This window comes from Staurois parvus, unplaced genomic scaffold (assembly GCF_062004578.1).
Source record: "Staurois parvus isolate SC_StPar_1 unplaced genomic scaffold, SC_StPar_1.0 ptg000155l, whole genome shotgun sequence".
NCBI lineage: Eukaryota > Metazoa > Chordata > Amphibia > Anura > Ranidae > Staurois > Staurois parvus.
The window spans coordinates 14,932,705-14,960,399 of record NW_028317951.1 but is presented as its reverse complement, the minus strand read 5'-3'; the positions used below and the strand labels follow the sequence as shown (position 1 = coordinate 14,960,399).

Below are 27,695 nucleotides of genomic sequence, written 5' to 3'. Positions count from 1 at the left end.
TGGGACTTATGCTGCTTTCTTCATTTGATATAGAAATTCACAATAAAATATCTTCTTCAAAGTGTTAGATGGATGTGAGCTAAGCATGCAGATAGATGACAAGTGTGTTCAAAACTTTAACAAATATTAGCATTTCTTTTGAAGTGAGCAAATCCCCGAACCTTCAATTTATCCACCGGATAAAGCTTCTCCATGAAAATGTAATATATCCCATTTAACAAATGACATGGGATCATAAATGTAACAGCATGGATTAAGGGTCACCTCTGTATTACAAAAGCAATTTCTTTTCTTCCTGCAATAGAGCAGTGAAAGTGCAATTTCCTTTGCACGGTGTGCCATTAAGATCTATTTCTCCTTTTTCATCTTGAGGTATGCTATAGCACTGCACAAACAACCAAGCAACAGTCAACTGTAAGCCTTAGAAAATAGAAAACTTTAAGTTAGAAAGAAAAAAGAAAAATACACCCACAGAGCAGATAAGCCACACAATGAGACTACAAGAACCTATCTTTTACATCAATTTACCTCTTTCTCTTCCCCATCCTGGTCCATATTATCCTGACTCCTGTGCCGAAAGGGTGGTTCTAAAACAAAACAGACAGTCTAGATTAGAGCTTTTCATTAGAGAAGTAAATGATGTTTGCTGGGAAAACTGATCATAAAAAAAACATTTTCTGCTTTAGTTTAACACTACATTTACTATCAGGTTGGATAGCTTTGAGAGCAACACAAATGCAAGGTTCACACACTTCCAGACCTCGTTGCTATGGTATCCTCTTGCTGTCCTTACAGGAGAGTAGCAGTACGAATGGCTGCCAATCAGCATGATGCTACCAAAATGCCTAAAGCTGAACTCCAGCCTTAATTTCAGTTTTGCAAAGTTGTGAGAATTACCCAGAGTGGTCTACATGCAAATGAAGCCTGCCTAGGAACATCCACTGCTCCAGACTCACCCCACCAAGGCATTTTGATATTTGTATAGCTCCTCCAAAGAACCAGCCTACAGCTTGCATTATGAGAGGGTTCCTAATGGGACCACTAAGACAGGGTACGGATATTCAAGCTATGTAACCCATGTAATGGAGATGTACTGTAAGAGATCTAATCCATATGCTGTGGAGATGTCTGACACTAACCAGATATTGGAATGATGTAACTAGTACTATATCCTCGATTTTAAACATTATTATACTGCAAGACCTTATAGTATGTCTCCTTGGTGCCTTAGACGTAGAATTACTCCCAACACATATATAGTGGTTTAGAGTGGTGTAAGAACTTTGTATGGATTCTGAGATGTAACATCTTTTGAACTGTGTGTATGTATATATGCTCAATAAAAAAAAAAATAATTGAAAAAAAAATAAAAATCTATGTATACCACCCGGTGATCCCTCCCACCAGCCATGATCTCCCTGCATTGTATAGAGAAGTAGAGGCATGTAATGAAAATAGAATGGTTTTATTTAAAAAGGTAATCAGGAAATGTGGGCAAACTCAGCACTCATAATGATTGCATGTGACAGGGCCAGTGCCTTGTATTATGAGGAGGGAGGGTGTTCAGGCAGAAGATTTCAATTAAAAGCAGCTACCAGCACAAGGAACACTACTCATTCAATGCAAGTACTGTCCCTTGTGCTTAAAAAATAATTAAGTTAAATAATTAAAGCTTCGTATTTAAGAATACAAAACTTAAGTATGATATAAATGACTGAGCGCCTTCTCTGCCCTAAAATAAATAAATTAAGATGAAAATTAATAATTAAAATGTGCCAACTATCCCTCTGGGCATGTACAGCCACTTGTGAAAAAAATCAGTGTTATTCATACCACCATGTTGTACACCAATGACTGTATATAAGGTTATAATAAAATATAACATATGCTAGCTGCCCCTATAAAGTATAAAATCACTTTGGAATCAAAATAGCTGAATTAAAGGTCTGGCGCTTCACATACATAAGTATATGTTAACCCGATAAATTGAATTTCACCAAGGGGAAAAGAAAAAAAAAAAGTGTGTGTGTGTGTGTAAAATTGAAAATATTCAAAAGTGCCACTACAAATTTTCTGCCAAAAGTATATTCTTCTAGTGCTTGATATATATCTTCGTGCAAAACCTCTTAGTGCTCCACCACCATGTGCCAATATATTGCACTCACCAGCCATCCATGACCCCTACTTAAAAGAAGGTCAATTGCGCTTTATGTAACCAGGGTTTATAATCACAGTAGATTTCTTCTCTCCAGATCCAGAACTGGAAGGCCAGGACATTCTTCACACATCGGACATTACTGTAAAGTCCGGTGTGTGGAAGGTCTGCGGTGACTGAGTGGGGTGTCCCGGCCTTCCAGTCCTGGATCTGGAGAGAAGAAATCTACTGTGATTTTAAACCCTGGTGACAAAGCACAAATTACCTTCTTTTAAGTAGGCGTCATGGATGGTTGGCGAGTACAATATATTGGCACATGGTGGTGGAGCACTAAGAGCTTTCGCATGGAGATATATATCAAGCCCTAGAAGAATATATTTTTGGCACAAAACTTGGAGTGGGACTTTCGAATATTTGCAAATTTATATATATATATATATATTTTTTTTTTTTTTTTTTTTTTTCTTCCTTGGAGAAATTCAATTATCAGGTTAACATATACTTATGGATGTGAAGCACCAGACCTTTAATTCAGCTATTTTGAAAGCTTAAATATGCTCCATTAAATATTTACTTAAAAAGAATGGAAAAAGGAATTGTGACTTACCTGTAAATACCATATTTTGGAGTACAGTACAGACACAAACTACGTATTCATAGATCCTGGGTTATTGCCTGATACCTTCAGGTGATTGGACACTGGCAAGCTTTTGAGGACTTGCCACCTGGGCACTCCCCCCAACCAGGAATAGAAGGGACTGTGGCCTTTACCAAGATATTGAAAATTTACAGGAAAGTAATAATTCCTTTTATCTTAATTGTACAGTAAAGGCCACAAACTTCATAGACCTCGGGACGTCCACGAAGCAATGAATGGGAAAAATGGGCAACAAAATGGCAAATAGAACTGTGCCAATGGGCTCAACAACAGCAACCAGGGTCAACAGAACCTTGCAGCCAAAAGCTGCATCCACAGAAGAATGGGACTTCCACCTTGGAGAATTTTGAAAAGGTATGAAGGACAAAGCTACAAAGGCTTGGTAATGAATATTATAATCGTACCTGTGCTTGGTGTCCTAAAAAACCTGTGTATAAACCTAAATGAAAACCCAGCAGTCACTGTGAGTGCACTCTAAAATTGCACTATTATTCCGCACTTTGTTAGGCAACGCTGTTCTCTTTTTTGTTTTAGTCAACAGAGGCTTGGTACCTGAATGCTCAGGAAACACCCACTGACCTGGTGGAGTAGTCTTATGCTTTGTAATCTATGCTTTGGCAATGAGTTGGAAAGGAGTTGTCTCATCCATCTACAATGGTGGAAGTGGGATGTTTGAGAGGTCCTGAGGATAAGATGGATAGAGTCTCCATTTTCCTGGTAGACGCTGTTGCTTTGAGACTCTGATGGCTCTGATAACATCTAGACAGTGATGAGCAATTTCCGTTGGAAGCTTAGGAGTAATGCACAAAACTTAAGGACAAGGTCTTCACTGAGGTGGAAGAACGATACCATTTTAGAGACAACAAAATTTTGTCTTAGTCATAAGACTATCTTGTCTTTGTGAAGAATGAGGAATAGCTTCTAAAAAGAGAAAGATGCTAGCTTAGACACATTTTTGACTGATGTGACAACAACCAAGAAGGCCACTTTTGCAAGACAGATCATCAAAAGGAATTCCCTAATGGGTTCAAAGAGTGGCTTCTGCAAGGCAGAGAGAAACAGACTGTGGCCCCAAGGAAGCACAGGGTGCTGTATAAAGGTCCTGGTCAGAGTTACACCTTGAATAAAGGTTTTGACAAAGCAGAGCAAGGCCAGAGGTCTTTGAAAAAGAATGTACAAGGCAGAAACCTATCCTTTCAGAGTGTAAAAGATCAAGTTCTGGCCAGGTCCTGATTATATGAAAGACAAAATGTGAGGAACAAAACTAATCTCTAGGATTGATGTGCCTGTGTTCACACCAAGCAAAGATGAATTTGCAGGTATATTAGATATTTCTGAAAGTGGCTTTTATCAAAGTAGGAGTGATAGACTCAGAGATCCCTCTTTCTGTTAAGACCTGCTTTTCAACAGCCATACTTTTAAAGCCAGTGACTGAGAAACAGGATATAATAGAGGGCCTATTGGGAGAAGGTTGGGGTGTCTCCTAGCTTGCCTTCTTCAAGACTGCGTGACTCCTACTGCCACCTTGATGACTGATGTAGGTCACAGCTGTGGAATTCTCTGATTGCCCCTTGACTGGATTGAGTGTCCTTGCAGAAAGAGAGGGGGAGGGGGATCCAGTACTGCAGACCCATCCTTATCACTCTGAGCTCCAGGGTGTTGATGGGGAGCTTAGCTTCCACCTATGACCATGTTCCCTGAACTGTGAGGGATTAGAGCACTCCTGGCCAGCCTGAAACACTGGCATCTGTTATTTTCAAGTGATATGGGAAGGAACAACTTCCCCATTGTTAAGACAGGGCTGAAGAGTAGGTTGAGAGAAGGAGCATGCTTGTTCCATGCCAACAAGATGTGTTGGAGAGGTCTCAAAAAAAATTGGACAAATGGAATAGCCTTGAAGGAGGCCACCCTGAGAACCAGAACTCTCATGGCGAATCTCAGAGGGACGTCTCTTTGATCTCAAGTCCCAAACATGAATTCTGAGAGAGAATATTTTCTTCACTGGAAGAAAGACTTTGCTTTGGCTGTCTAAAATCAGGCCCATGTATTCCAGGCAAAGATTGTTGAGCGGATTTTTGGAAGTTAATCACCAAACCGAAAGTATGAAACATCTGAATTGTCCTGTGGACATTTGCAGATAGCTGGAAGGAAGAGGGGTCCTCCAGAAGGCCATCTAGATAGCCTGTGACCTTGATGCCCCGAGTTCTTGGAAAGGCAAAGAAGAAGTGTGTAGATCTTTGTGAATACTCTTGAAGCAAAGCAAAGGTTAAATGGCAGTATGACAAACTGGAAGTAATTGTCTTCTACTGCAAAGCATAGAAACTGCTGATGAGGTGGATGAATGGGCATTTGCAGGTAGGCATCTGGGATTTCTATAGATGCCAAGTATGTCCCTTGTCTCAGTGAGGCAATAACTAACCTTGTGGATTCTATGCAATTTGGAATTTGAAGGTATTTGTTTAGGAATTTTAGGTCCAGGACAGTATGTATACCCCTGTTGGGTTTTGGTACTGTGAACAGGTTTGAACAGAATGCTTTGAACCAGTTCTGAGAAGGTACTGGCACAGCTACAGAGAAGGAAATAAGTATTTGATCCCCTGCTGATTTTGAATGTTTGCCCACTAACAAAGAAATGGTCAGTCTAAAAATCAAATGGTAGGTTTATTGTAACACAGAGACAGAATAGCAACAAAAAATTCAAAAGAAATGCATGTCTAACAAATTATGCACTGATGTGCATGTTCATGAGGGAAAAAAGTATTTGATCCCCTATCATTCAGCAGGATTTCTGGCTACCAGGTGTCTTTCATACAGGTAACAAGCTGAGATTAGAAGCAGTCTCTTAAAGGGAGTGCTGCTAATCTCATTTTGTTACCTGTATAAAAGACACCTGTCCACAGGAGCAATCAATCAGATTCCAAACTCTCCACCATGGCAAAGACCAAAGAGCTGTCCAAGGATGTCAGGGACAAGATGATAGACCTACACAAGGCTGGATCGGGCTACCAACCTATCGCCAAGCAGCTTGGTGAGAAGGTGACAACAGTTGGAGCAATCATTCGCAAATGGAAGAAACACAAAATATCTGTCAGTCTCTGTAGGTCTGGTGCACCATGCAAGATCTCACCTCGTGGAGTGTCAATGATCAATGCTGCCTATGACCCCAAGAACACCATCCCAACTGTCAAACATTGTGGTGGAAACATCCTGCTTTTGGGAGTGTTTTTCTGCTAAGGGGACAGGACAACTGCACTGCATCAAAGGGACGATGGACAGGGCAATGTGCCATCAAATCTTGGGTGAGAACCTTCTTCCCCCAGGGCATTGAAAATGGGTCGTGGATGGGTGTTCCAGCATGACAATGACCCAAAACACATGGCCAAGGCAACAAAGGAGTGGCTCAAGAAGAAGCACATTAAGGCCCTGGAGTGGCCCAGCCAGTCTCCAGATCTTAATCCAATTGAAAATCTGTGGAGGAAGCTGAAAGTTCGAGTTGCCAAACATCATCCACCAAACTTTAATGACTTGGAGAGGATCTGCCAAGAGGAGTGGGCCAAAATCCCTCCTGACGTGTGCAAACTTGGTGGCCAACTACAGGAAACGTCTGACCTCTGTGATTGCCAACATGGGATTTGCCACCAAGTACTAAGTCATGTTTAGTGAAGGGGACCAAATACTTATTTCCCTCATGAACATGCAAATCGGTGCATAATTTGTTAGACATGCATTTCTTTTGAATTTTTTGTTGCTATTCTGTCTCTCAGTGTTACAATACACCTACCATTCGATTTTTAGAATGATCATTTCTTTGTAAGTGGGCAAACATTCAAAATCAGCAGGGGATCAAATACTTATTTCCTTCACTGTACTTCCTGGGACAAGAGATGGCTCAGGCCATGCTGCAAATTTGACTGTACTTCAATCCGACTGGGCAAATTTTGGCTGATTTGAGAGAAGAAAAATGTAAGGTGGTGGAGTTTTGAACTCGGTTTTGTACCCATTTGAATGGCTAGCATTGGATGCAGAGACCAGTGTTAAAATAAGGTCCTGCTGTACCCATTTGAAAAAAGTAGAATTGGATGCAGAGTGTTAAAAATCAGGTCCTGCTTCGATGAAAAAGATGACTCGTTACTATAAAATGGAGTATTGTGTGAGACTTTGGCAGAACGAATGTTCCTCTGCGTTTCTGCTGTGGCTCCCTTTTGCCTGTTTTTTGCCATTGCTATGGGTCAGGGTAATCTCCTATGGATATTCACGGAGTGGGGTACAGAAATAGAATATGTCTGAGAAGGAACATGCAGCAACTGAGATCAACCTGTAGCAAAGTCCTCCTAGGAAAAGGGAGGGAGGAATAGCCGGATTATCTTTTAATGGGCTCTAGCCAGAATTGGCAGTAAGGTGTTTGACCTGTGGTGTGATATAACACCTCGTCATCCACCTGGGACTATGCTCTGAGTGTTTGGAATTTTCCACCTTTTACAGTGTAAACATCTCAAACTTGATAAAATTCAAAACACAGTCCCAGTTTCTTACAGCAACGGTCAGAGATACAAGGTAATCCAGTCTTGCCTCGCCACATCGCTGGTTCCTGTGTATGGTCCAGGCTTTGGCCATCACAGTGAGCATACCCCCAGAAGAATTTTTCGGGTCTGGGTTCCATAGGGATGGACCACAGCCCTGGACCTGTGCAGTACTCTGCAGCTAATTACACATGTTGCACAAAGTGCTGAGGTGATCACCCAAGGGTTCCCAGGGTTTAACTGAGTTTGCACTGATCCTGATGCACTGCTTCTATTGTTGTATTAGAAGATAGTGAAGCGTTGATTGAAGACTGATTGGAGAATCCAAAGAAAATAAAATAAACTATTTAAGTTTCTCTCAAAAGGAAGAAGCCCATCACCTTACCACACTAGAAAAAAATGAGGACTCACGAAATGGGGTAAGGTTATAAGGAGGATGCCCAGGGGCGTATCATCAAAAGCTTGCCAGGGTCCAATCACTTGAAGTCTGGAGCTTATAACCCAGGCTCTATAAATTCTCAGCCTGTGTCCTGTAATGCATGATTAAGATAATACATTTGAGTATCTTAGGCTGGCCATACATGTCATTATTTTTCATTCAACCAGCGGATGAACGAAAGAAAAATGACTAGTTTTCCTCATCCACACATTCAGTGCGGATGGAGGAAACCCTCAGGTTGACTGTACCGAAGTTGATAGATAGATCAACTTATGTACAACCAACCAGCCTGCCTTTACAGTCCTGCTCAAAGTTTGCATACAGTGGTAAAAATTGTGAAATTTTGGCATAGATATTGAACATATAACGGATCAAGTTACAAAACTGTCTTATTTATGGATAGTGATCATATGAAGCCATTTATTACCACATAGATGTTTGGCTCCTTTTTAAATCATAACAACAGAAATAACCTAAATGGCCCTGATCAAAAGTTTACATACCCTGGAATGTTTGGCCTTGGTACAGACACACAAGGTGACACACACAGGTTAAAATGCCATTTAAAGGTTAATTTCCCACATCTGTGGCTTTTTAAATTGCAATTAGTGTTTGTTTATAAACAGTCAGTCATCTTTTTAGCTTTCACGTGGATTCACTGTGCAGGCTAGTTACTAAGCCATGGGGAGCACAAAAGAAATGTCAAAAGACCTGTGTACCAAGATAATGGGTTTTTTTACAGGAATGCAAAGGATATAAAAAGATATCTAAAGCCTTGAATATGCCAGTCAGTATTGTTCAATCACTCATTAAGAAGTGGAAAATTCAGGGATCTCTTTATACCAAGCAAAGCTCAGGTAGACCAAGAAAAATTGTGCCCACAACTGCCAGAAGAACATTTTGGGATACAAAGATAAACCTACAGGTAACCTCAGGAGAAATACAGGCTGCTCTGGATAGTGTGGTTGTTTCAAGGAGCACAATATGACAATACTTGAACAAAAATTAGCTGCACGGTTGAGTTAACAAAGAAACCTTTACTGCACCAATGCCACAAACAAATCTTGGTTACAATATGCTCGACGACACCTTGGCACACCTCACAGCTTTTGACAGACTGTAATATGGAGTGACGAGACCAAAATAGAGCCTTATGGTCACAACTTATGTGCTATGTTTTGAGAGGGTTCAACAAAGCCTATAGTGACAAGAATACCATCCCTACTGTGAAGCATGGCAGTGGCTTAATAATGTTTTGGGGTGTGCAAGCTGAAAGATGAATGCAGCATATTATCAGAAAATACTGGCAGACAATTTGCATTCTTCTGCATGAAAGCTGCACACATGACGCTCTTTGGACTTTCCTGCACGGCAATGACCTAAAGCACAAGGCCAAGCTGGCCCTCCAGTGGTTACAGCAGAGAAAGGTGAAGTTTCTGGACTGGCCTTCACAGTCTCCTGACCTTAATATCATCAAGCCACTCTGGGGAGATCTCAAACGTGCAATTCATGCAAGACTATCAAAGACTTTACATGAGCGGGAAGCATTTTGCCAAGATGAATGGGCAGCTATATCACCTGCAAGAATTTGCGGCCTCATAGACAACTATTACAAAAGACTGCATGCTGTCATTGATGTTAAAGGGGCAATATACAGTACTAAGAACTAAGGGTATGCAGACTTTTGTACAGGGGTCATTTCATTTGTTTACTTGTCGCTATGTTTTCTTTTATGATTGTGCCATTCTATTAGGACCTATAGTTGAATATGAATCCCATAAGAAATAAAAGAAATGTGTGTTGCCTGTTCACTCACGTTTTCTCTAAAAATGGTATTGCATATTACCAATTCTCCAAGGATATGCACACTTTTGAGCACAACTGAACAAGGATCACAATTCTGCTGGTCCGTGCTGAACCGGCCAAATTTTGATCCATGTATGGCCAGTTTTATTCCGGACCATAAAAATAAATAAATAAATAAATACAGAAAATATTTTTACAAAAAAATTATGCATTTTGAAAATCTTAAATACCTAGTCTAACCAAATTACAGCCATTCATGTTACCTGGCTCCTGATGTTCTGGATGTACAGGTGGTGGATCAATTGCCTCCTGAAAAGTAATAAAAACTGCATCTGAAATTCTGCAAATATATACATTTGTCAAAGGCTTAACAGTAATATTTATCCATACTAACAAAACATTTGATGATATACTGCATGTATTAAATGCAATTTTATTTGCTGCATAGGGCCACTGTACATTTAGAGTAAAATTGTTCATGCACACACTCAACTGTCTACAGAACCGTTCTACAGCATAAAAGATCCAGAATGAAACAACTTCATATATGCATTAAAGCTTTGTTCACATGAATATGACAAATTATTCACATACAAACAACATTGTTTATAGCAGTTCTCACTATACCAAATAACTGCTGGGCTGACCTACAAAGAAACAATTAATTCACATAGTTGTCTGTGAAAAACTCTTATGAGGGCTAAACAAACAAGGATCCATCAGTGAAATTGGCTAGTGAATATTTTATGAAAGCATCACGCATAAAATTACCAATAAGCAAGGTATTCGCTTGTGATATCAGCAGAGCTAAATTAAAGCAATTACAGGCCCTGGATGGTACTTCAGTGCATAAGCTCCAACACTGCATTATTTCTGTGTGATCACCCACTAATATAATCATATTCCTTAATTTACTTTATTGTATACAAAGCATAAATATAAATGAAGTTTTGTGGATTTGCAGGGTATGCAATGTTAACTGAACATAAAACCTCCCAACCAATCTTATCTTCTTCCTTAAAGGATAAAGTCACTTTTTAACAAAAATAATAAATGCACATTTTTTTTGCAGGTAAAAAAAATGTACATTTACTACTTTTTGTATTGGGAGTCTGTAAAACATTGCACCAGCTATCAGCAGATCCCTGGTGTCATGCAGGATTTCTGCAGACCTGTCAGTGTATCTATGTATTTGTACCTCGTACGGGCAAACAGATACACGCTGACAGGAAAAATCAATTAACTACCATAGCTCTCAACAGCACCGTGGTAGTTCATTGAGTACTACAGCCCAACAGCCATAAAGGCTGTCTGAACTTGTAGTTTTCCCATCCACAGAGTACTGTGAATAAGTGACGTAGGCGAGGGGGTTTGAGTGGAGCCCCACCTGGCAATGTTTTTTTTTTAAATTGTGACAGCTAGCAGGGGGAGAAGATCTTCCACTAGCTGCCAAACCGGGGGATCGGGGAGAGATGGCAGGGGCCAGTCCTTTCACAAAATGAATATGGGTGTAACATGTTATAACAGGTGAGCTCATCCTATAGGGAGGAAGGCCAATAAGGTCATTCTGGTACTGGCAACACCTAGCCAAAAGCACAATTTGTGAACTTCAAATTCCATAGGCCAAGTGCTGAAGAATAATGACAGCTATTAGGAGAAAGAGATAAGGCAAGCTCAGGTGTTGCCAGTGCCAGAAGAGCCTGCGTGATACAGGCCATAAACAGCATTTACGTCTCGGCATTTTAGTGAAGCAAATTAACATACTTTACTTGCTACACCCTTCATGTGGTTTTCAGCAAAATGATCCTTGCAATGTCACTGTGCCAAATATAAAGCACAGATGTATGAATCCAGCCTTCAGCTTGGTTTACAATTGAACAAATGCAGCACTGGGTAACAGAAAATGATGTCAACGCAAAATATACTGTAGTACAGCCAGGTACTGTGATCTGCCAGCTGAGCTTCTTTGCTTCTGGAACACTCAGAACACAAAGATCCAACCGAGCCTGGCTCACACACTTCGCCCAGGACACTGAGCCACGGTAAGTGAAGTCTTGTCCTGCACGGATCATGAATACCCTGTACAAAGTTTCACAGATACTGAGGCACCAGCCCACAGAACCTGTTCACACTACAACAGTGTAAACTTCCTGTCCATAGAGCTTGCAGCCTTTTTATAGCAACACAGCTCTGGGACTTACATATACTTGTCTTCTCCTCTGGGAATGTGTATACCCCCTGGACACTGGGTACACCCAACGCAGACTAATCCATCCTCTGCCATATATGGCTGGATACCTATTAAGCAGCTAGCCCTTCCGCTCACAGCCCGCTCAACTCAGCTCTTTATCGAGGGGAGGAGTGCACCTCTGCTATTGACTCCTCATTCTCTTTCAGCCTGGCTGGACAGGTATAGTGACATCACTAGCCTTGTTGGGCACACAGACCTGGCTGCTAGAGAGTTTTTTTTCAATCACCACAGCGGCTTGGCAACCACGAATTGCCCAGCCCTGGCCTAGGGCCTCCTGTGCTCAGTCTCAATGCCATATATCTGCAAATTCAGAAGCACTGTTGCCTATAACTGCAAAAGATTTGGAGTTATTGCTTATTGAATGCATCTCCCTACTTTTATTCATTTATTTAGTGAATCTGTGCTTTCTCCATCTCTACTGCTCATACGTGAATAATAAACCACCAATTAACAGATCACCAGTCATCAGGAGATGACTCCTCTACTAAGAGTGTTGATTTGAAGCAGGGGCACAGTGCAGAACAAGGCATGCTAAGTCACTGATGAGGAAAAGATCATTAGCATGGAGAACACAGTCAATACCAGTGACTAGTCATTTGCCTTCTGCTTGCCTTTTTGGTCTCCACAGTTCAGATCCACTTTACCTAACACGAACCAAAAAAACATCATGTAATATGGCGGAAAACAACCTCTAAACCAGTGGTTCTCAACCTTTCTAACGCCGCGACCCCTTAATACAGTTCCTCATGTTGTGGTGACCCCCAACCATAAAATTATTTTCGTTGCTACTTCAGAACTGTAATTTTGCAGGGGGAGGAAGAGCGCCCCATCGTTGGCGTCAGTGGGGGGAGGAAGAGCGCCCCATCGTTGGCGTCAGTGGGGGGAGGAAGAGCGCCCCATCGTTGGCGTCAGTGGGGGGAGGAAGAGCGCCCCATCGTTGGCGTCAGTGGGGGGAGGAAGAGCGCCCCATCGTTGGCGTCAGTGGGGGGAGGAAGAGCGCCCCATCGTTGGCGTCAGTGGGGGGAGGAAGAGCGCCCCATCGTTGGCGTCAGTGGGGGGAGGAAGAGCGCCCCATCGTTGGCGTCAGTGGGGGGAGGAAGAGCGCCCCATCGTTGGCGTCAGTGGGGGGAGGAAGAGCGCCCCATCGTTGGCGTCAGTGGGGGGAGGAAGAGCGCCCCATCGTTGGCGTCAGTGGGGGGAGGAAGAGCGCCCCATCGTTGGCGTCAGTGGGGGGAGGAAGAGCGCCCCATCGTTGGCGTCAGTGGGGGGAGGAAGAGCGCCCCATCGTTGGCGTCAGTGGGGGGAGGAAGAGCGCCCCATCGTTGGCGTCAGTGGGGGGAGGAAGAGCGCCCCATCGTTGGCGTCAGTGGGGGGAGGAAGAGCGCCCCATCGTTGGCGTCAGTGGGGGGAGGAAGAGCGCCCCATCGTTGGCGTCAGTGGGGGGAGGAAGAGCGCCCCATCGTTGGCGTCAGTGGGGGGAGGAAGAGCGCCCCATCGTTGGCGTCAGTGGGGGGAGGAAGAGCGCCCCATCGTTGGCGTCAGTGGGGGGAGGAAGAGCGCCCCATCGTTGGCGTCAGTGGGGGGAGGAAGAGCGCCCCATCGTTGGTGTCAGTGGGGGGAGGAAGAGCGCCCCATCGTTGGTGTCAGTGGGGGGAGGAAGAGCGCCCCATCGTTGGTGTCAGTGGGGGGAGGAAGAGCGCCCCATCGTTGGTGTCAGTGGGGGGAGGAAGAGTGCCCCATCGTTGGTGTCAGTGGGGGGAGGAAGAGTGCCCCATCGTTGGTGTCAGTGGGGGGAGGAAGAGTGCCCCATCGTTGGTGTCAGTGGGGGGAGGAAGAGTGCCCCATCGTTGGTGTCAGTGGGGGGAGGAAGAGTGCCCCATCGTTGGTGTCAGTGGGGGGAGGAAGAGTGCCCCATCGTTGGTGTCAGTGGGGGGAGGAAGAGTGCCCCATCGTTGGTGTCAGTGGGGGGAGGAAGAGTGCCCCATCGTTGGTGTCAGTGGGGGGAGGAAGAGTGCCCCATCGTTGGTGTCAGTGGGGGGAGGAAGAGTGCCCCATCGTTGGTGTCAGTGGGGGGAGGAAGAGTGCCCCATCGTTGGTGTCAGTGGGGGGAGGAAGAGTGCCCCATCGTTGGTGTCAGTGGGGGGAGGAAGAGTGCCCCATCGTTGGTGTCAGTGGGGGGAGGAAGAGTGCCCCATCGTTGGTGTCAGTGGGGGGAGGAAGAGTGCCCCATCGTTGGTGTCAGTGGGGGGAGGAAGAGTGCCCCATCGTTGGTGTCAGTGGGGGGAGGAAGAGTGCCCCATCGTTGGTGTCAGTGGGGGGAGGAAGAGTGCCCCATCGTTGGTGTCAGTGGGGGGAGGAAGAGTGCCCCATCGTTGGTGTCAGTGGGGGGAGGAAGAGTGCCCCATCGTTGGTGTCAGTGGGGGGAGGAAGAGTGCCCCATCGTTGGTGTCAGTGGGGGGAGGAAGAGTGCCCCATCGTTGGTGTCAGTGGGGGGAGGAAGAGTGCCCCATCGTTGGTGTCAGTGGGGGGAGGAAGAGTGCCCCATCGTTGGTGTCAGTGGGGGGAGGAAGAGTGCCCCATCGTTGGTGTCAGTGGGGGGAGGAAGAGTGCCCCATCGTTGGTGTCAGTGGGGGGAGGAAGAGTGCCCCATCGTTGGTGTCAGTGGGGGGAGGAATAGTGCCCCATCGTTGGTGTCAGTGGGGGGAGGAATAGTGCCCCATCGTTGGTGTCAGTGGGGGGAGGAATAGTGCCCCATCGTTGGTGTCAGTGGGGGGAGGAATAGTGCCCCATCGTTGGTGTCAGTGGGGGGAGGAATAGTGCCCCATCGTTGGTGTCAGTGGGGGGAGGAATAGTGCCCCATCGTTGGTGTCAGTGGGGGGAGGAATAGTGCCCCATCGTTGGTGTCAGTGGGGGGAGGAATAGTGCCCCATCGTTGGTGTCAGTGGGGGGAGGAATAGTGCCCCATCGTTGGTGTCAGTGGGGGGAGGAATAGTGCCCCATCGTTGGTGTCAGTGGGGGGAGGAATAGTGCCCCATCGTTGGTGTCAGTGGGGGGAGGAATAGTGCCCCATCGTTGGTGTCAGTGGGGGGAGGAATAGTGCCCCATCGTTGGTGTCAGTGGGGGGAGGAATAGTGCCCCATCGTTGGTGTCAGTGGGGGGAGGAATAGTGCCCCATCGTTGGTGTCAGTGGGAGGAATAGTGCCCCATCGTTGGTGTCAGTGGGAGGAATAGTGCCCCATCGTTGGTGTCAGTGGGAGGAATAGTGCCCCATCGTTGGTGTCAGTGGGAGGAATAGTGCCCCATCGTTGGTGTCAGTGGGGGGAGGAATAGTGCCTATCATTGGTGTCAGTGGGGGGAGGAATAGTGCCCCATCGTTGGTGTCAGTGGGGGGAGGAATAGTGCCCCATCGTTGGTATTAGTGACACAAATGATGGGGCACTATTCCTCCCACTGACACCAATGATACTTACCTTGCTGACCCCTGCTCCAGCCTGGGCTCGCTCTCTCCCTCTCCCATCTACAGCCTGCAGAAGCAAAATTTGCACTTACCTGTCAGCTGTCTTCCTTCTCTGGCCTCTCTCCTCTTCACTCGGTCCTGCAGCTCCCTCGATCTTCTTCGATCTGCGCGCTCTGCCGCTCGGCTCCTCCTCTCCAAGCTCCACCTCCTCGCCGGTGATTGGCCGCCTGTGTGCCTCTCCTGAGCTACAGTTCCGGTGGCCAATCAGCGGCGAGGAGGCGGAGCTGTTGAGTGATCCCGGAGGTGTGGCCAGGTTACAGGGGCAGCATATCATCCCGCCCACAGATCGCGAGACAGAGCAGCGGTGTCTCGGTTCCTAAGACCATCGGAAATATGTGTTTTCCGATGGTCTTAGGCGACCCCTGGGAAATGGTCGTTCGACCCCCAAAGGGGTCGCGACCCCCAGGTTGAGAACCGCTGCTCTAAACTATTATTTTTTCAAATAAACATTCTGTGAGTGGGTAGATTACTACCATTCATAGTACGAAGGGTGGAAAGCAGACACCAAGCACCTTTTCCCCTAGCTGAGAAATTATATGTATTGGTCAAAGCATCAATCGTCATTTTCACCAAAAATATTCAGTCAAGGGTGTCTGCTGCTACACACTGACAAAACAAATGTAATCCAATACAGCAAAACTTTGCCAGTGGTTCACTTATGTGTATCGATACCCTAAACACTGACCTAGCTGCTTTATTCTCGTAAGCCAATGAAAGGACTGCTTTAACTCAAGGCTAGTACAGTCAATCTAATGAACTAAAGAAATAAAAAGAATACGGTCATGACATCTTTCTTTTTCATGTGACAAGTATTGTTACTTACAGCTATTGTATGTCGCCCACACTCAATGCTAACAAGCTTGTGGCATTTTTTATGAACCAACAGCTTACAGTTGATACATTTATAACCTTGCCGTCCTAACCCCCATATCCGGTCGGTGCAGATGGCACAGTGCGCTCGCTAGAAAAAGAGAAAACACATGAAAACATTTAGTTTCAACAGACTGTCTGCATAAGACTCCTACACAGTCAGCTGCCTGCAGTGAATATAGAGAGATCAGACATAATGACTACACAGTACACAATAACATTTTAGGTTTGCAAAAACATGAACCTTAATACATGCACAAATTATAATTTTATGAGCTTACATGTGCTTATTTCAAACTGTAATATGTGCAAGAAACACCTCTTTCAGTAAAAGCTCATGTGCCAGATGTTAAACAATTTCTACCTACTATCTCAAATACAAATTATAGAAACAAAGCACTCCTCAGGTTGAACTTGTTAAAAACTCCTTGCATCAAAATATGTATAAAAAAGTCTAGCAATGTGTTTAATATATTCTGAAACAGCAAAAAGAAGCAATACCCACTCTGTTAAACCTCTTAGCTTGGAATGTGTGACCATTTGCACAGTAGAGCTTTCGCCACCTTCTTGCTCCACGTCTATAGATGGACTCTAATCATAAAAACAAAATATAATCAGTTTTCTTCATTTTATATATTTGTATTGCTTTAGTTTTACAGAGAAAGCCTTGACAACAAAACAATAACACAGTCTGTCACCTGCTATAAAAAGGCCTCTATCAAGGGTCATTATTTTTATTTATATCAGCTATTTGGGGAAGGGGGTATTACATAAAATATTTAATATAAATTTTTATTCAAATTCAACTTGTGAAACAGGGTTAAGTTGGGTTAACTTAATTAACTTGGTAGGTGATATAGCACAGCATCTCTCAACCTTTTAAACACAGAGGAACCCTTGAAATAACTTTCTGGTCTCAGGCAACCCCTGCTAAAAATGACTATAGTATATACTGTACAACTCATGATACATTATCAGTGGGAAGAGCATTCCTTACACTTATGGTCAATGGGAAGAATTACCCTCTTACAGATAGCGAAAAAGATCAATGGTGCTAGTGGGAACTTATCTGAGTGGCAGAAATTGCTCATTGCTCGAGGAATCCCTAGCAACCTCTGAAGAAACCCTAGGCTTCCATGAAACCCTGGTTGAGAAACCCGGATATAGTACACGAAAGGGTCCAACCCTAAAGTATTGCCATGTATGCATAATCTGGCTGCTGAATGACCTTTTCTGCAAATGATTGTTTTACACATTACTATGGCTATGAAGGTTGTGATTTTACTTGCAGCTATTTAAAAAAATACTAGGACAAGGAGTCTGTATGTGACAAAGCTACAAAATTACAGGAAACAAGCAAGAAGAGTATTATTATTGCAAAATTGGTTGTAGAAAATGAATTCCAAGATTTCTGATCCCCTTTTTCACAATGAAAGCATAATTGAGGGACAACATTATACAACTCCTCATTCACTTCCAATAACACAACTCTAATCAGTCTTTAGGGCCCTGCCATCTTGTGTTAGGAGACCATGGCGATCTACAGTAACTTGAAGGGCTTTATGCTCCCACCATCCCTACCTTCTAAGTTATTATAGGGGAGGTTTTATATAAGGTCTCTAACTGGTAAAGGATTGGTCTGGTCGGGCAACTGGTTCGTCAGACAAGACCACTTAAGAGGAGAGTTCTGATCTGAGGAAAAGACAAGTGATCGGGAGGGACAAGAGGACTGAACTGACATCACATGTGAGTGCCTCAACCATGGGACACTTTAGAAGGAATCTCTAATCACTGTGAAAACACTACAATTAAAGTGGTTGTATATCCAGTAAAGTGACTGGCCTCAGGTGATACACAGAAATTAAACACATCCTTTTACATAAGTTGTACCTGTTTATCTGCAGTTTTCTCTACATCTGTTCAAATTACAGAATTTGCACAGGATCTCTCAGCTCTGAAAAGCAGGGGGCAGGGAGCTGAAGTTACAGTTAGTCAGGAGAGCTCTGGGAGCTGATTGGAGGGAAGGGACACACCCCTCTTTCACACAGCACACAGGAACAGAACTGAGGCTGTCAATCTCCCATCACCACTTTTCTCTTGATGTCAGGAAAACATGTCAAAACTGTCTGGGGATTCTTCCTCCCCATTGGCTCCCGCTGCTGTCAATCACAGTCAGTGAGCCAATGAGGGACAGCGGGGGGTAGGGCCAAGCCATGGCTCAATGTGTATTATGGACACATACAACCACTTTAAAGGGTATGTAACTCCTAGCAATGAATTTCTCTTATTTGGTCTGTTTTGGTTTAATATACCATTGGACATAATTTGTTATTTCCGTTTAACCACCTGCCGCCCCCATATAGTACAATGACGGGCGCAGGGTGGTTCTCTCATTCATTCTAACCGCGCATGCGTGGCTCCGGGAGCACGCAGCGCGGTTATCGGTGGTGCGCTGTGTCCCTCGGACACAGCGGATCACCGATCAACGGAAAGAGCTGAAGATGTTGGCTCGGTCATGTGATCAGCTGTGTCCAATCACAACTGATCACATGTAAATAGGAAACTGCCGGTTATCGGCATTTCTCTCCTCACGAGCTGTCACGCTGACTGCTCGAGAGGAGAGACGGTAATCGGCATCCCTCAGAGGGGACATCTACACTGATCATCATGGCACTAATGATCAGTGTGCCCTGATGATTTGTGTAGCTCCAGCAGTGCCACCTGTCAGTGTCCTTCAGTGCCAGCGCTCATCCATGCCACCTGCCAGTGCCCATCAGTGCCACATATCAGTGCCTACCAGTGCACATCAATGCCACATATCAGTGCCCATCTGAGCTGCCTTTCAGTGTCACCCATCAGTGCTAGTCAGTGCCACCTATCAATGCCCGTCAGTGCCGCCTAATAGTGCCCATCAGTGCTGCCTATCAGTGCCAGTCAGTGCCGCCTGTCAGTGCCATATATGAGTGCTGCCTTTCAATGCCCATCAGTGCAGCCTAATTAGCGCACATCAGTGAAGGAGAAAGATCACTTATTTACAAAATTTTATAACAAAAATTAAAAAAATGTTTTTTTTTCTAAATTTTCAGTGGTTTTTGGTTTAAGAAAAAATAAAAAACCCAGAGGTGATTAAATACCACGAAAATAAAGCTCTATCTGTCTCAAACAAATTATAAAAATTTCATCTGGGTGCAGTGTTGCATGATCGCGCAATTGTCATTCAAAGTGTGATAGCGCTGAAAGCTGAAAATTGGCCTGGGCAGGAAGGGGGTATAAGCGCCCGGTAGGCTAGTGGTTAAGTGCAAAATACCACTTGACATAGCAAAAAATCTTACAGTAAAAGAAATTTTAACCCTCTATCTATGTTGACCCTAATTATCCACACTGTTGTCAGCTCTTAGGTCAAAAAAGCTTGAAAAGAAAAAACAAGTACAGCCACCACATTCAAAGACTGCTGCAATACATAAAATTTTTGTTTTGGGTTGGCTAAGAATACACAGCAAGAATTTGTGTTAAACACACCTGTATGGGTCATGCAGTCTTCTGGTGTGTGCTTAGTGGAAATTAAATGCAGCAGTGTATACTAAATCTGAGCTCATAAAACAAGATATATTTCCAAACTAACCAAGAGGAAATGCACCTAAACACGGTGAAAACATAAAGCAAAATGTCAGTGTGCCCAAAGTGACCCGAATTCAAAAAGTGACAATTTGCTATGTTATAGAGAACATATTGAAATTCTACTTGTGCCTAAGAATTACCCTGAAAGATTTACCTATTCTCTGGAGCAGTGTAGTGTCGTTCGTGTGCTCAGGTACCCCTGTTCCTACAGCCCCATGAATGTACCTCAGCAGTGTGAGATTCTAATGCGCTATGCCTGTGACTGCTAGTCTCATGGAGCTCCTGAAAATCCTCACTTTTTGAAATCAGGTCCACTTTACTAAAATATTAAGATCTATTTTAAAAGAAAGCATTGTGAAATAAACCACCTGAAACTCCCTGCACAATAGCACCAAGACTGGGAGAGGGAGGGGCAGCGATATGACCCAATCCACCCCTGTCCATTGCACGTTATGCTGACAGGTAGAGGGAGAAGGGAACTGATCTGACTCATTAAATGTGCTGTTGCACTTTTATTTTTCAACCAGCAGGCTGAGGGGTGCGTCAAGGTCCTGGCAGTGCTCCCTGGATCACAAGGATCACTCAACATAATTAAACGTATTTCAGCTGTGTATTTAAGTGCTTGCCTGAAGTTTAGCAGTAAAGATTGGCATAAGTATCCAATGACACACTTTTTGGTCTGTCTTTTAACACATTTTGCATTCCTGATTGCAGTTCTAAAGGAGATTTCTACTGGCAACACAATAACAGGTAGATATTTATAAGCAGTGAATGTAACTGTCAACAAACATTTACTGCCTGTTATTTACAGCCATTTAAAACTTGTGCACCAGGAAGGTTCACCTGCAGTGAATGTTTGGCAGAAGTCACATTCACTGATTTAGAAATATCTCCCAAAGTGTATTGTCCCCCCAAATATAAATCAAACATGATCTGACAATGTTAGATGAATGAAAAAATGCTAGGACATCATCACTTTGCCCATTGTAAATATGTATAAACAGCACAAAGCATACTTACTGTCCTCACCAAGGCAGGGCATTCCGGGCCTCTCAGGGGTACAAGGAAACACTGTGAACATAACATGGTGTTTATTCAGTTGTAAAATCATTGCATGGCTACTGATACATGCATACACAACCCTATTCTCTGTAAAATATATCTAAAGTACATTAATAATTCCATATTATTGTCTTACCATCACCTTTATTTCAAAGCTAATATCCAATATTTCACACAAAATAATTTTCTGCGACAAACTAACCGCTTGTTATTGATTAAAGTGACTTTGAATAAATATAGTATTTGCTCACCATGAATTAGGAGCTCAGAGTCTTTATTTAGCTCATACAACCGGAAAGCTTCTTCCAGCTCCAACTGTGAGGAAACAGTGCATGGATCTCCTGTTATTAAATACAGAGGGAAACACATTATGAAAGATATAGCTAAACTATCAAAGATAATAAAAATTGGATGACTTACATAGTTCTAATTTTAACACAAAAAAGCTGAAATACATGTATACATTAAAATACACGTATACATGGCTTCCATAAGAGTTTTTTTCTTTGTTTTAAATGAAGAAGGAGACCATGAGTTTTTAAAGCAGCTCTAAACCATAACTAAACTAGTTTGCCAGAGCACTTTGTATCGACCACTGATTTGTTTTTCATAAAATACTGTTTCACCAGTTTCTCATCTTCTTACGGCTATTGGCCTTCAGCCTCTCTGCACATCATTGCTCAGTACTGATTTACTAACAGTGACAGTGGTATACCACTGGTGCCTGTGTGTTGTCATGACCACCTTAAGTCGACACCAGAAGTCGATGTGACAGGGTGACAATGAAAAAACATCAGTTGGAAGATGGTTGTCACACCATAACAGGAATAGCCTGAACAAAAACAAAAACTGGGCCACTAGGTTTTTTTCTTTTAATAAAAGCTGCACAGTTAAACAGGTTAAAAAACATTTCTGAAATGATGTTAAAATGTTTGAACATTTGAGTGAATTGGTTTTAGATCTACTATGAAAATTACAGGATCCAGGGTGCTATCCTGATCTATGTTTTACTAGGACACTTAATAGGTATGTACTTCATCTGGGTCAGTGACTCACAAAGAAGAAAAAAAAGGTTGGGATGACAGCCCTGGAACCAGCACCCTTAACTTTCAAGTGAGCAATATGTTTTATTATCTATGTCTTGGCAGTATCCCTTTAATATAGTGCTATGTTAATATCACATGCCAAAGCTACCGCTCAAGGCGGTTTTAAAGTGCACACCTGTGCCCAAACTATGGACTATAAAGTATTTACATATTCTTAAAGTAGAACTATAGGCAAAACATTTTTTTTTCATTTTGGTTAGAGAAGCCATCTGTGTCCTATTGGGGATATTTCCCTTTACTTCCTGTCCTATAGCCTAAATAGAAAGTGAAAGGAAATCCCTCCAAATTAAGGAAATTTATTAGGTCCTCCTAGGTCACCAGAACTAGAGTCTCATTGGAAGATTTCCCCTTACAACTTTTCTGGAGACAACTCAAATTTGGGATCGTGTTTTACTTTCACTTACAATGATCACAGTAAGCAGGATGAATAAAGAGGGTGAATTTCCCTAATGGGAACACAGAAAGCAATACAAATCTGTGCAGAGCACCACGCAGAGCATAGAGCTGCATGTTCATATTTTGTACTAGCGTGTAGTAGCTCCATGTAGGCAGCATTGATAGATGAATGGATACGCATCAGCTGTACAAAATCATTCCCACAAATGGGTCTGAAAAAGTACAGATCCATAGTCCCTGACACTGGGCATCCATCCCTGGCAAACTTGCACGCAGCTACATGCTAGTACAAAAAATAGAAAACGGTTCTTCACACTGTACAGGGAGCTGCGTCGGTGTGAATGAGCCCTATAACCCAACTTCAGTCTTGTGTTTTTCGAGAATTAATTACCTCATAGTGCATGCAGTTAAGAGACTTCAGTGATGGCTTGTTTAAAAGCTCTTTTGCTGCTTGTTAGGAATATGTAAATCATTTTTCTTTTTAAATATAATCCAGCTTAACCGGTGTACTGGTGTCATAACATGCACTATTTTGCCAAAAGTATTGGGACACCTCTCCAGATCACTGGATTCAGGTGTTCCAATTACCTCCATGGCCAAAGGTGTATAATATCAAGCACCACCTAGGCATGCAGACTGCTTCTACAAACATTTGAGAAAAAATGGGTTGCTCTCGGAAGCTCAGTGAATTCAAGCGTGGTACAGTGATAGGTTGCCATCTGTGCAATAAGTCTATCCGTGAAATTCCCTTGCTTCGAAATAGTCCACGGTCAACTGTTAGTGGTACTATAACAAAGTGGAAGCAACTGGGAACAACAGAAACTCAGCCACGAAGTCATAGGCCACGTAAAATGACAGAGCAGGGTCAGGGCATGCTGAAGCGTAGAAGTTACCAACTGTCTGCAGAGTCAATAGCTAAAAGATCTCCAACCTTCATATGGCCTTCAGATTAGCACAACAGTGTGTAGAGAACTTCATGGAATGGGTTTCCATGGCCGAGCAGCTGCATCCAAGCCTTACATCACCAAGTGTAATGCGAAGTATCGGATGTAGTGGTATAAAGCACACCACCACTAGACTCTAGAGCAGTGGAGATCTATTCTCTGATTAATCATTATGCTACTCTGTCTGGCAATCCGATGGACATGTCTGGTTTGGTGGTTGCCAGGAGAACGGTACTTGCCTGACTGCACTGCCAAGTGTAAAGTTTGGTGGAGGGGGGGATTATGCTGTGGGGTTGTTTTTCAGGGGTTGGGCTTGGCCGCTTCATTCCAGTGAAGGGAACTCTTAAGACATCCGCATACCAAGACATTTTGGACAATTTCATGCTCCCAACTTTGTGGGAACAGTTTGGGGATGGCCTCTTCCTATTCCAACATGACTGAGGACCAGTGTACAAAGCAAGGTCCCTAAAGACATGGATGAGAGAGTGTGGGATGGAGGAACTTGACTGGCCTGCACAGAGTCCAGACCTCAACCCAAGAGAACACCTTTGGGATGAATTAGAGCAGAGACTGCGAGCCAGGCCTTCCCATCTGACATCAGTGCCTGACCTCACAAATGCACTTCTGGAAGAATGGTAAATCATCCACATAGACACACTCCTAAACCTTGTGGACAGCCTTCCAAGAAGAGTTGAAGCTGTTATAGCTGCAAAGGGTGGGCCAACTCAATATTGAACCCTACAGACTAATATCGGGATTGCATTAATGTTCATGTGCATGTAAAGGCAGGTGTTACAATACTTTTGGCAATATAGTATTTCTATAGATCAGAAATTTATATTTGTGGTTGTATTAATTTTCATTATTCAGAACATTTTCAGCAAGTACAGAAAATACCTGTTGATCTTGCTAAAATGCATTGCCCTTGTCATTTCCTGTGAACTGAAAGCACAATGTTATCTTTTTCTATATATTTCTAATTACCAACGCCAATTTAAAGTGGTTATAAAGGCTCAAGGTTTTTTTTATCTTCATGTATTCTATACATGAAGGTAAAAAACCTTCTGTGTGCAATAGCACCACCCCTTCCCCCAATACTACCCTGAGCCCCATCTCAATCCAGCAATGTACACTAGAGCAGCAGCTCTCCAGGGTATTTCCCTTGTCATTGACTCCCACTACTGTCAATCACAACCAGTTAGCTAATGAGGAGAGAGCAGGGTCAGGGCCGAGCCTTGCCCTGTGTCTAATTGGACAAACAGAGTAGCTGCTTGGGAGGGAGCCTGCTCCAGTGTCCCATAGCAAGCTGCTTGCTATGGGGCCACTCAGCAGGAGGGAGGAGCCAAGAGTGCTGGAGGGGACCCAAGAAGAGGAGGATTGGGGCTGATCTGTGCAAAACCACTGCACAGAGCAAGGAAGTAATTATCAGCCTTTAGTATCACTTTAATGTAGAGAAATACTTATTGACAACAATAGCTTCTTCCATAGATATAGCTGACTGAGTGAGCACAGCCACCCTAGGACAGGAAGTGTGCTATTTAATTAGCAGGCAAAAAATGAAAATAAATAACTAGGGTACTGGTTTAGTGTCTAACAAAGCACACAGGAGCCTATCTCTGAAAAAAAAGAATACTGTACAGCCATCTCTATAGCAAACATGTATTGTAGGCTATACCTAAACTATAGGAACTCTATATATCACTCTAAGTTTAAAAAAAAAAAAAAAATTATGCAATATATTAGCATTTTATCTTCACTGATCCTTTAAACACAATTTTTCATATTGCAAATACTCATCCTTACATCAGATTTTTATTGACTATCAATGCACTGGCTTCCCTAGGAAAGTGCTACTATTAGAAGAGTCTTTGTATAAACCATTATCTAGAAAAAGAGTGAGTGTGTGAAATTCCTTTAGTTAACATATATATTCTTTAAGGCAATGAAGATATAATTGGGGAGTGTCAAATTACATGTACAAATTAACTCTTAAATCAAAGAGGGCCTAATAACAAAGTTAACATGTTAATGTGACACTTCATCAAATGCCAGGTAATACATGTCACAAGTCTGGAGATGAAGACCCAGGCATTTCCTTCTCCTTCAGTTGTCTATAAATAATGGCAAAGCTGGGTCACAATGGGGTGTTAATGGCTGGGAAAACATCACCATCTGACACAGCTTTCAAACACTTGATAGCAGGTACAGAAGCCCAGGGGAGACAATGTGATCTACGTGATCCTAGTGAAAATGAGCAATGCATTTTATGCCAGCTTTGTTCTACTCTATTTAACTGTTCTGGGGGAATAAGAGAAAAACAAAAAGGCTAACCAGGAATGAAGCAACTGCTCCCAGATTTAAGTACATTTAGTTTTGTGAACTTGACATGTACATATTGACATAGATAAACTAGCAAGTATAGCAAGCATTTTGTAGCTTGAAGCTCAAAAACGTTCCATAAGCAAAAACCGGTTGTTTTCAATAGCCCTTGTTCACAACTGAGCAATCTGTCCCAGTCGCTCAAAAAAGTGCATCAGCTACTTTTCAGGCAGAATTGAGCATTTATGTCCCTTTAGACCAGTGGTTCTCAACCTGTGGGTCGCGACCCTTTTGGGGGTCGAGCGACCCTTTTACAGGGGTCCCCTAAGACCATCAGAAAACACATATTTCCGATGTGTAAAGAGCAGCTGCTGTGTAGAAAGCAGCTGCTGTGTTGAAAGCAGCTACTCTGTTGAAAGCAGCTACTCTGTTGAAAGCAGCTACTCTGTTGAAAGCAGCTACTCTGTTGAAAGCAGCTACTCTGTTGAAAGCAGCTACTCTGTTGAAAGCAGCTACTCTGTTGAAAGCAGCTACTCTGTTGAAAGCAGCTACTCTGTTAAAAGCAGCTACTCTGTTAAAAGCAGCTACTCTGTTAAAAGCAGCTACTCTGTTAAAAGCAGCAGTATTGGAGGTAAAACGACACTCATGAATTATAATTACTGGGTAAATAATTTTATGGTTGGGGGTCACCACAACATGAGGAACTGTATTAAAGAGTCACGGCATTAGGAAGGTTGAGAACCACTGCCTTAGACTTTAACGGAAACTCCTGAAAAGCACAACAGGAGCTTTATTTGAAGATTTTCTGCTCAAGCGGCAGCTCTCGTCCTTTTTCAACATCACTCCATACCTTTTAGTTGAAAAACGCCCAACAAAAGATGCAAAAAAGTGCAGTTCTGCTCCAAAAAAATGAACAAAAAAGCTTGAAACCCCCCAAAAAAACTCCTCAGCCTCAGTTTTTGCTTTCAGCCTTCAGCAGATGAACCACTTCTGTTTGGTTCCAAATGCACCTCCTAGGACATTGGTTTCAAAGTGTGTGCAGTTTAAGACCAATGTCCTAGGAAGTAGGCAATCTGCAAAGCTATTACACAACCAGCAAATTCTGGCATATTTATAGTTTATGCATCTACAATATTCCTGCACACACATAGCAGCAACCAGTGTGTGTATGTTATTTACTTGTTGTGTATGGGAAAGGGAACTAATATATCTACTCCAAAATATAGAACAGGTCTTGGAGAAGGCAGGCCATCAAACCTTAAATTAAACTGAAAATGCAAAACTCCTATCAAAAAGGGAAACTCTGATGATTTTTTTTCCCTTTTTATAGGTCTCCTACGTATTGTGGCTCCCAGGAAGCAGAGCTGCAGCATACAACCTACTGCCAACAGCCTGTAAAAAAAAAAAAAAAAAATCAATGGCAGGCTGAAATATGCAGTGTCCGTACACAATTTTGAGCGGTACTTACATACGCCCCCAAGCACATAAAGCCTGCATTTGGGGCATATGGTCTTGTACCCAAGTACCTCTCCAATAGCATACAGCCACTAACTTTTGACAGGCTGTTGGCAGCGGGCTGTACTTTGCACCTGTACCTCCTGGGTGCCATAATACGCTTGGGTTTTACATTGCATGGGTCAAACCATCTGTGTGCATTAGGCCATAAAGTTTTGAAATCACGGTTTAATATTTTGTTAACATTTATATAAGATCTTTTCACCAAATTTTCTAACACAGGGTGAACTACTGCCACTGATGTTACAGATCATTATGGGTTTTCAAACGATAAAGCACATTAATGGCTATTTGTTTTCAGACTCTCTCGCTCAAAGTCTGTCTGGAGACATGGTGCAGGGCAGGAGCAGTAATTCCTCTGACTCATGCAGCTGTATATTCTAGTGGTGCACCAAATTTAAAATTCTGGTGCCGAAACCAAAAACTCAGGATACATTTGGCCGAAAACCGATACAGATAGTTTTAAAAAATGAATACATTTTTCAAACACCTTTTTTTGGAAAAAAAATACACTTTAAT

The 27,695-nt window shown here is 43.1% G+C and overlaps 1 protein-coding gene across 1 annotated transcript in view; it reads right to left on the bottom strand.

Annotated features, from left to right (window-relative positions):
• Window positions 1-27,695, bottom strand: part of PRKCI (protein kinase C iota) — a 148,374-nt gene that overhangs the window by 48,876 nt on the left and 71,803 nt on the right. The window contains exons 3-8 of the mRNA XM_089675487.1: window positions 21,148-21,237; window positions 20,855-20,905; window positions 16,722-16,807; window positions 16,170-16,307; window positions 9,842-9,887; window positions 529-587 (exon numbers count right to left, since the gene is read on the bottom strand). Of these exons, the coding sequence (XP_089531613.1) occupies window positions 529-587; window positions 9,842-9,887; window positions 16,170-16,307; window positions 16,722-16,807; window positions 20,855-20,905; window positions 21,148-21,237 (470 nt within the window). The remainder of the gene's footprint in view (window positions 1-528; window positions 588-9,841; window positions 9,888-16,169; window positions 16,308-16,721; window positions 16,808-20,854; window positions 20,906-21,147; window positions 21,238-27,695) is intronic.